At 37.9% G+C, this 13751-nt stretch overlaps 1 protein-coding gene across 1 annotated transcript; it reads right to left on the reverse strand.

Moving 5' to 3' along the window:
* Window positions 1-5693: 5693 nt before the first annotated feature.
* On the reverse strand, window positions 5694-10773 carry LOC146002085 (uncharacterized). The gene is made up of 2 exons (XM_083139802.1): window positions 10666-10773; window positions 5694-7478 (listed from the first exon to the last, which is right to left on the reverse strand). Exon 2 carries the CDS (start codon window positions 7465-7467, stop codon window positions 5881-5883), a length of 1587 nt encoding a protein of 528 aa, XP_082995928.1. The 5' UTR covers window positions 7468-7478; window positions 10666-10773; the 3' UTR covers window positions 5694-5880.
* Between the last annotated feature and the right edge of the window lie 2978 nt (window positions 10774-13751).

Here is a 13751-nt window from a genome sequence, read left to right on the forward strand (position 1 = left end):
AATAAAAAAATAGAGCAGTTGGTTACACCCTGTTTTCCTATTTTTCGTCAAGCGTGAAAGGTCGCGGGTTCAAATCCCACTCTCTTCTCATACATATATATATTTTTTTTTGCTGAACAGAGACCGTTGACATTAGAATATTTAAAAAATGAATCCGATGCACACTTGAGGGACGTCCCTTCTGCGCATATTTCCCCATAGAAGTTGCAGATTTCCAGTTTTTAAAGTTAAAACTTCTTTTTATTTATTGTTCATATGTTGTGTTAACTCACACATCATGATTAATTCACAAATCACATATATGTATTCAAGATGCAAAATGTAATGTTATTTAAATTATGTATTGTTTGTTCTTCACTGACACCTAAAATATTGATAATTTGATTTCGATATACTAAAAAAAAGATATACAGTTATGTTAAGTAGTGATGTAGTACAGTACTGTAACGAAGGAGAGCGTTTAATGAGTTCAAATTTCTAAGATTGGTAATTTTATGTCCGTTCCTTCGTAATGATTGTTGTCAATCCCCTCACGGTGTCGTTACCACCAAGGAAGGTCTTGACATATGTCGCGGCGGAAATGAACCGATAAGAACCCTCGGCGCAAATGACTCGGCGCAAATGACTCGGCGCAAGCGACACGGACTCTCCCCTTACCACCATGTTACCATGCGTCTAAAAATAATAGCAAATCGCCAATTAACATAAGTGAATGGTTATTGCGACGGATGCCGATTCGATAAGAAACTACTAATAAGTATTTATATAGTGAGTGACAAACAAAAAATTGTTTGTCTTCTTTGAACAGAAATTACGAGTATCAGATATAACAAACCTTCCCAACTAACTTTGCAATATTCGATACCACCATTACAGACTTAGCTCTACGTAACTAAATTCTGCGCATTCCACGTGGCATGTGACTTCCTCCTATCATCGAAACAACTTTCTCTTACTATTTCCTTTCACCTCGGGAAATACAGAGACCAATTTTAACTTCTTAGCATGGTGGATGAACTTTACATCCAACGATAAACTCCTGATAAAAATCCTGCCTAGGTGGAGAATCGAACCTACGACCTCCCTCGTGAGAATCAAGCACGCTACCTTTCCTCCAGGTAGGCCATGTTATGATTAGCTACCCGTTTGAAGAAACCAATTCACACATAATGTCATGTCTATAATTTCCTCATGACAATTTTCATGAGGAAAGGAATTCAGAAAAAATCGAGAAACGATGAAAGGGAAAGATGATGAACATGTCTATTGGTTTTTTTGTCATGTTTTGTAAATTGTGTAAAAATTCCGTGTTTTGAACAATCAATTGTTTAGTTACAAAGTATTTTGTTATTTGTTTAAGGTAGGAACAGGAGAGCGAAAAGGAGTAATTTGAACCAGAACCCGGTTGCCAAGAAACTTCAGCTTTTTTCCAAAGACTGTATGAAAAGAGAGAGGAAAGGGATATTCAACGTATGAAATATAAAATATGTGTGAAAATAAAACAATGGAAACCATACAAGATAATACTAACGAACTTCAAACGATGAAAACATATTTTCGTGGTGGAAACCTTCAAGTCATTTTCGAAATATGAACTTGATTTTTTTTATGTATTAGAAAGTGGAGAAATGGGACGATACGATCCCTCAGCAAGAAACATTTAAGTAAGCCGACTCCTTCGCTCCAACTTTTTCAATGGTCATAATTAGTAATTAGGGTCCGGAAGTTGAGGAAAAATCAACTTTCTTTCTGACTCTTTAAAACAATGCCAAACCTGATATCTAGAGCCCGGAAGTTTGGCAAAATGCCTCTTTTTATCTACTGCATATATTGATAAAATTTTTCCGGATGTACGTTTCTTATGTTGTTTCGAATGTTTTGGAAGCTTTTTCATTTTGCCCATTTTGCCTATTTGGGACCCCCCTGCCTATTTTTCATTATAATGCCTTTTTTTGCCTTTTCCAATGAAATTTGACATTTTTTTAAAAAAAAAATGTGTATATAAATTGTTTTTCTACCAAAAAACGTTGTTGGCATTTATTTTTCTTCCGTTTATTATGTGAATAATTTTCGCCTTATTTAACTAATATTGAACTCACGCATGTTTCAACATTGCTGAAGGAGAAAAGTGTGAGAAAAAAGTATTTCATGCTGAGTCAGGATATTGCCTTTCGGTTAACATTTCTTGTGCATAATTGACTGCTGAAGTGGACAGGTTGATTTCGAACACAAAAGAAAGTATTTCTGAAATCTCCCTCTCGAACCCGAAAATTTCAGGAAGTTGCGATTGAGCTTACTTAGTTTACCTCAGCAACCAGTCTTGACGAGATAGGGAACCTGGATATCAGCAGCTATATATTATGCTAACAACCTTCAAAAAATCAGTGAGGTGATCGATGCTCTTCCAGAAAATGAAGCGGCTTCAATTCGTGAAGTGAAAAAACTCCTGTGCTATTCAAGTTAATTTTTGCACATTATGGTGCATTGCCAGAGACAATTACAATTATAGCATCCATGAAAATCTTCGAGGAATCTATGCAGCAGATGATGGAAGTGCCAGGAGAAAAGGGGTCAGCTGTTGCGGAAAAGTGCTAACGGGTAGTGAGTGCAAATGAGGACTTGAAACAATTGAAAACAATTTGTGATATTCTAAAAGGTTAAAATGCTGTTACCAAAATGAGTCCAGCTACATTAGCTTGTTATATGTATGCTCCAATAACTTCTGTCGAAGTAGAAAGATCATTTTCTATTATGAAAAACATTCTCTCTGACAGACGACTATCAATGAATGTTGAGAACTTAAAAAGCACCTTGTAGTTATGTGCAATCAAGACGGAGAAAATTGAACTGCTCTTCCCAATTTAGATTTTTAACATTTTGCCAGAAATTATAGATAAAAGTAAGCGACTTCTAACTGTGCCTTTTTTCGGTTTATTTTGCCTTTTTTTCATTTTTAGTGCCTATTTACCACATTATAAATGCCTTTTTGCCTGCCTATTTTAACGAAAATAAATGCCTGAACTTCCGGGCTCTACTGATATCATGTCCGTTTCCCTTCAGTTAGAGCCTGAAAACACTTTCTATTTTACATTTCTTTGGCATTTTTCAGCCTTTTTTGGCTTTTAGTTTATTTGTCGGTATTCATAGCAGTTTTTGTTGCATTTTTACTTATTTTTAAGGTTTATTTTTCTCCTCCCCTGTTGTTTCGTGCATTTTAAATGCAATTACTAGTAAAACTTACATATTGAGATTTCTTGACATTGTCATTTTAGCAAATTCACTATGAATCGAAAATACGGTCAATGGAAAAGCATAATATCATTCTTAACTGAAATGTTTGGCAATGGATTAAAGTACTTTGTGTGAAGACTACTTTGAGGTTCTTTTTCTGGACACTATTATCGCTTTCATCTGTGGTTTTAAAGTAAAATTAGTCACAATATTAAGTGAAATTACACTCTGGTGTACGCGAAGCAGAACTGTATTTTCGGATGCTGGCCGACTACAGTATCATAGAAGGCCCATTCTGAAAGGAAATGAATTGGTTGATTTGGTGTTTTAAGTCAACTTTATGCACAGTAAAGCTAATCGGGACTGGACCTACAGTTTAAAGTGGGATCCGAACCACTGTGCAATGAGCCTCCACCTGATATTAAAACGGGGACACCTTGATTACAACATGCTGTTTAAGAACACGTATTTATGATATATTAATTCTTAATGTGTGTTAACATAGCTTTTGGCAGCTAAATGAAAAGAAAGGTCTTGCCAAAAATCCTGCCAATCACTGAAAAATCAAGAAGATGAGTAGAAACATTTCCGAGGTATGCATCGCATAAATATTTACAGTGATTTAATGTAATCTTATATTACATTATTAGGCTACAACACTTCGTACTACGTAAATAACGATAATAAAAAAATAATCAGGAGAGGGTGAGATTTGAACCTACGATGTTTAGTTCTTGACGAAAAAGCAAAACGAGACGACCGCTTAACCAACTGCTCCAGGGGATTGCTAACATGAAAGCCTGTAAAACAAGTTGATCTAAGTTGAAATAACATTTTGCCGGAGTTCCGAACCATGTTTCGCCACAGATCAGGGAAAAGACGCACTTTGTAGAATCGTCCGGTATTGTGCAATTTATCTTTGCTGTAATTTTGCCTAAAATCGAGAGAAATTTGCTTCATTGCATTAGTATGTGACTTCAATTCTCTCCAGGTGGTGGAGAACGAATTCAGTGTTTCCAACTGCACATAAATTCCCCTATTTTCTATTTCAGAACGAATAGTCTTAAAAAAATCAACATTTCTATTTCCAATTTACGATTTTTGTTTAATTGCGTATTATATTACTGGTTTATGGTTTCTAACTTCATGGAATGTGAAAGAATGAAAGAAATTCACAAGAGCGTTTTCGTTTAGAAAGAAAAACTGTTGCTAAGTTGGATACTATTTGTGGACTCTGAAGCGCTATGTTGCCAAATTTACGAATTCAGGACTTTGAATATTTTCAGGGCGGTCAATTAAGATGTTGCGAAGAGTAAACTCCATGTTCAGGCATTCGTTTGTTTGATTTGATTTATTTTACTTCGCTTCTTGTGCCACGTTTGGCTAATTTGAGAAGATGGGGATGAGTGATGGATGATATGGTGAAATTGATGAATAGAAATCACAAACGTCCATGCGCAAGCCAGGATTCGAACCCAGGATCCCTGAAGTCGCAGCGCGATGTGCTAACCACTCCACCACGGGGCCGGCATTCATAATTGTTAATGGGGACTCAATCTCATCCCTTTACAAGCCATCTTCGGGCACTTACACCACAAATGCTACCTTACAGAATTCACTTATATACTTCCCTTTTTATAAGAAATGTGCGACCAATAAGTTTTTCTATGCTGATTCCGCAATCCGTACCTTTGCAACCCAATAAATAAAACAATATATTTTACCATATCCTCGGAAAATGCAGAGCATTGCGAGAGGACGGGGCTGACCAGCTGCTCTCCCCACACATTTGCCGCATTCTAAAGCCTGGACCCTAAAGTGCGAGACTATTAGTTCGTAGTCAGTTATTAAACACGCGTTGTCCCCCTTAAGGACTGCACTGACCAGCACTAGTCCTAAGGGTGGCTTTCTGAAAATGCCGGAGGTTGCGTAAGGACAGGGCTGACCAACCACTTCCCACCCAATGCCCGCATTCTCAAAACATGGACGAAGTGATTACTTCAAAACCCAAGAACAGAATGAACTTTGGTGACGAATCACCCATCATTTATACTTGCTGGATTGGGTAATTTTGTCCTCCCTAAGTAAAAGTTATCTTTAGCTTACAACAATTACCCCTTCCAAAAGATACCTAGAAAAGAATGCAGCGCCAACTGTAACAGACGCATTCTTGGACTAAAGAAAATATAAGATTCAGCTTGCTCTGCGTTCCCTTTCGCCCAACGACAGAAAGTGCTTTGATTTGGAACAAAAAAGTTATACCACCACAAAAGAAGAAAAGTTTATACGAGGGTTGGTTGAAATTTACCCAAACAAGAATTAAAATTGATCCAAATTCCCAGATCGTTACAATACATATAGCTTTGTATACAGTAACAGTGGTGTATGTAATAAGGCATTATGAGCCTTGAAGATTCTAAAATTATGAAATCAAGAAACAAATTAGAATCCTAGAATGCTGTATTAACATTAACTGTACATTAAATTGAATCGAAAAATACAATTTCTTCATCTATATAAGTTGCATTTCAAATGTTGAAAATTCAATACTCTGTATTATCAATTTTTAGTTCTGCATAGTTTTTCCATATGAAAAAAAATAATGTGTTGAATTCAAAGACATTAACAAGATAAGACTATTTGGCGTGATTATAATCTGAACGGAAGTTTGCCGACCATCATTATGTGTTTGAAATGACAAAGAAAGAACATCAAATCTTCTTTCGTGGTTAAGAAAGCTGCGCCATATACGACAAAAATCTTCAGTTTAGGAGAATCTGAAATTGTGCACAGCCTCTCCAAATAATTCTGGGGTCTTTGCACAATATTCTTCACGCGAATTTCTTCCAGGTTCACTGCAAACTTCAAGAGAGTGAATAGTATTTCGGCACCAATGTTTACACACAGGTTGATATAACTGATGTTCTGGTGCTCTGTCATAATATGTAATAATTCATTCTGGTTCCAAATTATCATTTGCATATTGACCGTAAGGCTCGTGAGTGATGGAAAGAAATTAAGTATGGCACAGAGGTTGCAGGGATAATTACCTTTATCAAACGTCAGCGACTTGAGTCTATTTCTGAAAGGTGTCGATTGCTGTATTGCACTTTCATCCATCTGGAACATGAGAATATCCTCCAAGTACAACTCATACAGTGAGGCGAACTCATTGAAGAAAGTGACAGGAATATATACGAGTGGTGTGCAGATGTGTAAGATTTGAATATTTGGGCATACAGTGATGACGAAGTTCAAAAAATTCTTTGTTAACTTGCTCAGACAGACGATGGTGAGTTTGAAGGACGGGAGCTGATGTATTTGTACGCTGGCTTCCAAACGTAAAAGCAAGCTATCCAGTGTCCAGCAGCCAAAAGATCCCAGATTGGGCAGCAGGCGCAAGGCAACCAGGAGACCTTTATCGGTGATACCACAGCCAGCACTACATTTCATGGTTCTTAGAGTTTGGCACAACGGACTCTTTCTCCTCTCGTAGCTCTCAATGCTCTCTCCAGGAGGAACGAGCTCCTGCAAAGGCATTAATACGCCAGGAATCCCAAACAATGAACTTGCCCAGTCAAGAACAGGTCCGTTGGTTTGCTCTGGAACTTTTACAAGGTTTTGAGTGAGGTAGTGCAGACCTTTGTCTGTAATTTGTGATCTCGTGGCATCCAAAGTTTCAAGTCTAGGGCAGTTCTCACCTATTGATCTTAAAACTTCATCGCTGCAAAATTGCGGTAGTTCTAAAACAACCAAATTTCGAGCTGTGTTCAACATCCTTTTTATGTAGTTCTGGTATATATTTGTAGGAAAAGCTAAGTTCTCCTTAATCCGCAACTTAAATATCTCCAAATTTGCGCCATATTGTTCTACATGCAAGAGGATCTCGACGACAAAGGTACTTTGCAAGTACTGTAGGTCCAACTTCTTTGACCCCTTTTGAAACAGCACCTGCGTGATGTAAACTGATTCGGGGATCTCGTCTGTCGTTTCCCTGCTCTCATCTACTGTGGACAATGCTTTCTCAAGAAGAGAGGAGCGAACTGTTTGCGGCATCTGACTGCAGAAGTCTTTTACACATTGTTTGTTCGAATGAAATTTCCCCATGGATTTGGAAGCGAGGAGCATCAAACTTAACTTCTCGTACATAATATCTTGGAGCGTAGAGTGGGGCTTCTTGAACCGGTACGTCCTCATAGCTTGCGTATTGTTTCCTGCGTTTTCATTTCCCTCCATTTTGACAAATCCTGAAGAAAAGAGTTAGTCGTGCTTTATTGTAAATTGTATTACATGCAGTTTTTAATACTATTTAGCAACAGTGGGAGCGATTGGGTGTCAAAACTGGGTATAGGAGGCAAGAACTCAAAATTGGGGAGGCAAGAACTGTTTACTTTCTCTTGGTAGACAAGGTTAGCATTAAGAGACCATAGTGCGGGGTAAAAAGTATGGAGAGGGGGGCAACTGCCCTCCCAATCGCCTCCACTGTTTAGCATAGTATTATTTCGAAATGTATGTGAATCCTCCTTTTGGCGACTGGTTTGGTGTTTGCTTGTTTGTTTTGTTGATTTAAGTCCACTTATCCACTGATAGGCTAATCGGGACTGGACGTAGAGTGGAATCAGAAAAACTATGCAATGTGCCTCCAATGTTTGGTATAATGGTTTTAATTATAATGTGCAATAGGAAAACGTTTTTGAGCATATAAAACTAACTTATTCGACATTCCTTACAAATAAACCAGTCTCTCGCAGTAACATTTGTGACTGCTTCATTTCCATAATTTAACTCGCATAGCATACATGAAAAGGCACAGTATGAAACACGGAATGTTTATATGTTTTAACAATAGCCTCGTCTAGTTCGCTGTACTATTTAACTAAGTAGACGGATAGCGGTGTTCAAGTTCAGAAGATTCAACAAATGCCTGTCTGCTCTTTCAAACGTTAATTTGATTAGTTAGCACACACCACTTCCTTATACACCACACACTACACCGCTCCAGAACGTAGTGCAAAAGGGTGCAGACACCTAATACACTACTTGATACCAAATCAACGAAGTAGACGAGTCGGTGTTGCACCGTGTAACCAACTAGACGCGCGAGTTCAGAGACAGTCAAAAAGTGCAGCGAACTGGACGGGGCTAATACTAAAATCTGGCGACTTACAGAAGAGGTTGAAAGTGCATGTAGAATACATCGTATAATATGAAAGAGGAAGGGGAGGGTGAGAAAACTTGAAACCCCATACATGAATATCAGGGCTGTACGGTTCAAAATTGTCATACATAACTATTATACTATGATCATATTTCAATAGCACATCAACTTTGAGACAAAATAGTATTATTTCTTAATCAGGATAGTTAACCATAGTTATCCAACCCTTGCAAATTTTGCAAACATAATATTCTATCCATTCTTCAAATACATGTTTCTCTTCGTCGTCAATTATCAGATATGAGATTTTTTTTCGGAATCATGAATAGACAATCTTCATTAATGCACTCTTGCCAATTCATCATGTTCAGGTCCCACGTAGAGAGGGATCCATGAGTATTACCGTGCAAATTGTCCCTCACCATGTTCATGCACTTTATTTGACCCAATAAGAGCTTCAAGAATTAAAAGAAAACTCAAAACAAGCTGTTGACAACTTCTCCACCAGCATACATAAAAATCCATCGCTCAAAAACACATAGGATGTAAGAGAGAAATTAATGAATATAGTCATGGACAATTTTCACGGTAATACTCATGGATCCCACTGTACAGTGGAATCCATGAGTATTACCGTGCAAATTGTCCTTGACTATTTTCAATAGTTTTTCTCGTACATCCTGTGAGATTTTAAGCGATTGATTTTTATGTACGTTGTTGCATAAGTTGTCAACAGCTTGTTTTGAGTTTTCTTTTAATTCTTGAAGCTCTCATTGGGTCAAATAAAGTGCACCAACATTGTGATGGACAATTTGCACGTTAATACTCATGGATCCCACTGTACCAGCAGAAAGAGCAACATCTTCTTTTACACTCGAAGGCTAAGCTTACAAAAAAATCATTTCACTGTAGGTTACAAATCCTCTAAAACTCATTAAGAAACGTTGTGATTCTGCTGTATGATATGTGTAATCATGATATAATCAAGCTACGAGGAAGAAGAACAAATAGTCTGTTTTTTTTTGTGACGATAGAGTTATTCCATGATAAAGTTAGGGTAACAGTTTCATACATCAGAGACACATTTCTTCATTTTTACAGAAGAAACTACTTACGGAAATGACTTTCTGTAAGGTTTCCAACGTTCATCAAGGTATTTTCTTTCATCGTTGAATCTATTTGACCGGGAAATCATGTATTTTTCAAGAGAAATATCTCACCGACTCACAATTGCCATTGCTTTCCCTACGTGAACCGGATGCTGCGTCATACGTTTGATGACGTAACCCCTGTCAGTGTTTCCAACCCCTTTTTTTAACTATGCTTGCCTAACCTAACAAAACCTAACCTAACCTTATCGGAATGGTTCGTGGGGCTATCCGTGAATGGTTCGTGGGTCTATCCGTCTGCTACCCGTGCATAATGTACAATTTGCACACGTGACGAACACAATAGTAGATATTTTTCGGTGAAGAAGGTAGGAAACACTGCATACCCACTACGGTAGTCAAATTTTGCCCGCCATATTGTGTGTTAAGGAAGCGGAAAAAGGAATAACAAAAATTACTCTCTATGTGAAAAATTGTGTTTGTTTTCGTGTAAAAAGCATAATGACACCTTGAACTATGTTCCGCAATACACAATTGGTAAGTACGAACCATGCGAAACACAAAATATCCGATTTTAATGTGTCTCCAATCTATTTAACTGGTATCAAAGTGGGTTTAGATTCTACAGGCGCCTTGAAATAACTCGCCAGCTAGACTTTCAGAACTGCGTGAATCAAGTAGCTTAAGAGTAAATAATATTATTTTTACTCTAGTTCTTTTTCTTATTAGTGGTCCTGCTCCATGTAAATAACAAAATGAATTATTATGGAAATTATTATTGTTTTTAATTGCATTAAGGTTTATATGTTTGTAAATGCATATAGTTTGCAGATTTAACTAATAAAAGCTCCTAGCATCTGCAGCCTATATGCTTCACAAACAAACACAAGTCAAACTTTGCTACATTTCTAGATCGTCACACACGTCACGCACTTTTGTTGATGCTTTTCATGCATTCATCATATACTATCATACTCAAGTTCTTTTCTGATTTGTCAGCAGACACCACAAAGTACTTTACAATTCCATGAAATGAGTTCATCGTGTGTAACTTGTCACACACGTAACGCTGGAATGCCCCATTTATTCTGAAATCAGGATTTCTCGAACAAATACATTTTAATCCACACTAAAGAAAAATGTTGATAAAGAAGCATGAACCCTTACCAGCAAATATTTTGTATCGTCGTTCTCTGCCTGGGAACAAATAGGCTGAACTAATTCACATTTGATTTCTTTGTTCATATGAAATCCTTCCATATAATGTGACATGTGTCACCATAGTAACATATTTGCTATTGTTCATAGTAACAATTAACATTCTATTTAAGAAATATATCTATGAATAATTGGCAAAGTAGTTTACATAACAGGCCAATGATGTTTCACACTATGTTTATTAAGCAAAGAAGTTTACTCTTTCCGCGAGAATTCACGTGTTTAAAATATATTACCAACACTCTACAGACTACGGGTTTGGGGAAGGGGGTTAAAAGTCCTCCCTATACCCTGTCTCAGTTATCTGAGGAGCAAGGCCGAGCATAGCATCAGACAAGGGGAGGAAATCTAGTGGGCAGAGTATCAGTACACGCTGCTGCTACGGCTGGTAACTACAGTCGCTTCTTCCCCCCCCCCCCCCCATCCCCCACACCACCACGCAATACTGCTCAGCGTGTTCATTGGCGGAGCCGTCTCACGTCACTACTTGTGCAGAGGCTTGTTTTCCTTTGCTTCCTCCAGAGAGAGATGATTGATTGATTGATTGATTGATTTAGTTTATTTTACATCGCGTTTTGTGCCTCTTGGATAATTTGCGAAGATGGGCATGAGTGATGAAATGATGAAATTGATGAATGGACATTCACAAACAACCAAGCCCGAGCGGGATTCGAACCCGGAACCCTTGGCGTCGCAGCGTGATGTGCTAACCACTCTGCCACAGGGTCCGGCAGAGAGAGAGAGAGAGAGAGAGAGAGAGAGAGAGAGTTGAGACAGGGTATGGGAAATTTAAGAGTCCTGTTTTAAAAGTTTATTTATGAAACATAAAATACATTTTTAAGTTATACACAATTAAGTTGTACGCTAACATAAGACTAGTAATAACAAAGTTCATAATACATATACCTTGTCTCAGTTATCTCTGGAGCAAGGCCGTGTATAGCGGCAGAGGAGGAGGGAAAATCGAGTGGGCAGAGCGAAGCAGTACATGCTGCTGGGAAAGCTTGTAACTGCAGTCGCTTTCCCCTCTCCACGCAATCCCGTTCCTCTCGAGTGTTCATTGGTGGATCCGTCTCGCGTCACTACTTGCGCAGAGACTCGTTTTCGTTCACCTGCTCCAGAGATATCTGGGACAGAGGGTAGTGATTCGGATCGCACATTAAACTGTAGATCCAGTATCGATTAACCTTTCTGTACAAAAAGTGGACTTGAATTGAAACTCAATCAGTCAAAACGCTCAAGCCATGAGGTTTTCGAGATCAATATAAAAATTAAAATTGAGGTTATTAACATCTTTCCCTTTTTAATGAAAAATCACGATTGAAAAAGCATAATACGTACAGGCAGTACAAAAGAAAGGGACAGAAATTGTTCAACGGTGATAGGTTCTGCTCGTTCATTTGTAAGAGTTGACTAATTAGTACTTGTTCACTAAGAAGATCCGTTAAAATGAGTCGTTCAAAAAGTCACCATTCTAATTTCTCGAACAACGCTGAAAGACGTGCGAAATATCCACTTGATGCAATCTTGGTTGTTCTCACTATTACAATGTTCTAGTAAATAAACTAAATAACTCGATATATAACAATTTCTTAGAAACTAATAATGGAAGAAATATGAAACAACTTTGTCAGTATGATGTACATAATGCTAACATGATGTGACATACAATCGATCTGAGTTTTGTCTTGTTATGGAAACTATTTGGTGTATGTCTAACCTTCAATAATAGCGAATTAAATAAGGTTAGAAACATAAAATTTGAAGTTTACCGAAATATATGTAAAATTGAACTTTATTCTTAATAAAATAGTCTTGTTATTCTTTTCATGTCAACATTCAAACCACTTCATGCTTGTTGATTACTTGAATAGGCACAACGATAAAATGTCGTAGGCTGTAAAAGATAACATATAATGGGTTATTTATTACGCATATGTCGATTGACGGAAGTAATTCACATTCCAACACACCTATTCCAACAGAAATATATTACGTGTAAGATGTAATAAAATAATTCATATATACGAGGTCCGCCCATAATGAAACCGAACTCTCATAAAAAGAAAAGAACCAAACCAAATAAAGAGGTACCGTATTCTGGCAACACTGCAAAGAGTTATATCTAAACTTCCCGTCAGTGCATGTTTCAATCTGTTACAGGCAGTCGGTATCGGGGCAAGCATGCGTCAGATGCTGCTCGTGTGCAGGCAGCGTACAAAATACGCGCACCAAGATGGAACAACGTTACAGCATATAGTTTTGTTATGAATTGGGTAAATCGTTTACCGAATGATACGGGCAGTGTATGGTGATCCAGCATTATCAAGAACCCAGGTTTATGACTGGTACACTAGTTTCAAAGGTGGACGTGAAAGTGTCGAGGATGAACCAAGATCAGGACGCCCTTCAACGTCAAGGAATGACGACAATGTGGAGAAAGTTCATGTACTGGTGAGAGGTGATAGACCATGAATTTGTCCCTGAAAACCAAACAATCAATGAGTGGTATTACAAGAAAGTGCTTGGTCGACTCAGAAACAGGATGAGGCGGGTTAGGAAGGATCTCTGTGATTCTGGCCAATTGTTTCTGTTACACGATAATGCTCGCCTCATACCACATTGTCTGTACAAGAATACCTTGCTAAGCATTCAGTGACAGTGATCAATCACCCTCCATATTCTCCGGACTTATCGCCTGCTGATTTCTTCCTTTCTCCCACGCTTAAGATGGCTATGAAAGGGCGAAGATTTGACGACGTCGCGGTCATTAAATTAAATTTTACGCACATTTTGCGAACACTTACTGTCAATGACTATCAACAGCGTTTCCAAGACCTGTAGAAACGCTGACCAAAGTGTATTGTCTCTTTTGGTGATTATGGTCGATTGGTTGATTTTGTGTTTTAACCCTCTTTAAAATTTTGAATTATTTCCTTTACCAGCTTAGTAATGGTCGGGAAAACACTAGGTAACTTATCTTCACTATTCCCCAGAAAACATAGAAGTGTTGGCGCCTTTTCTCTGTCCTTCTT

The sequence above is a fragment of the Lepisma saccharinum genome, chromosome 18 (genome assembly GCF_977018435.1).
Source record: "Lepisma saccharinum chromosome 18, izLepSacc3.1, whole genome shotgun sequence".
Lineage (NCBI taxonomy): Eukaryota > Metazoa > Arthropoda > Insecta > Zygentoma > Lepismatidae > Lepisma > Lepisma saccharinum.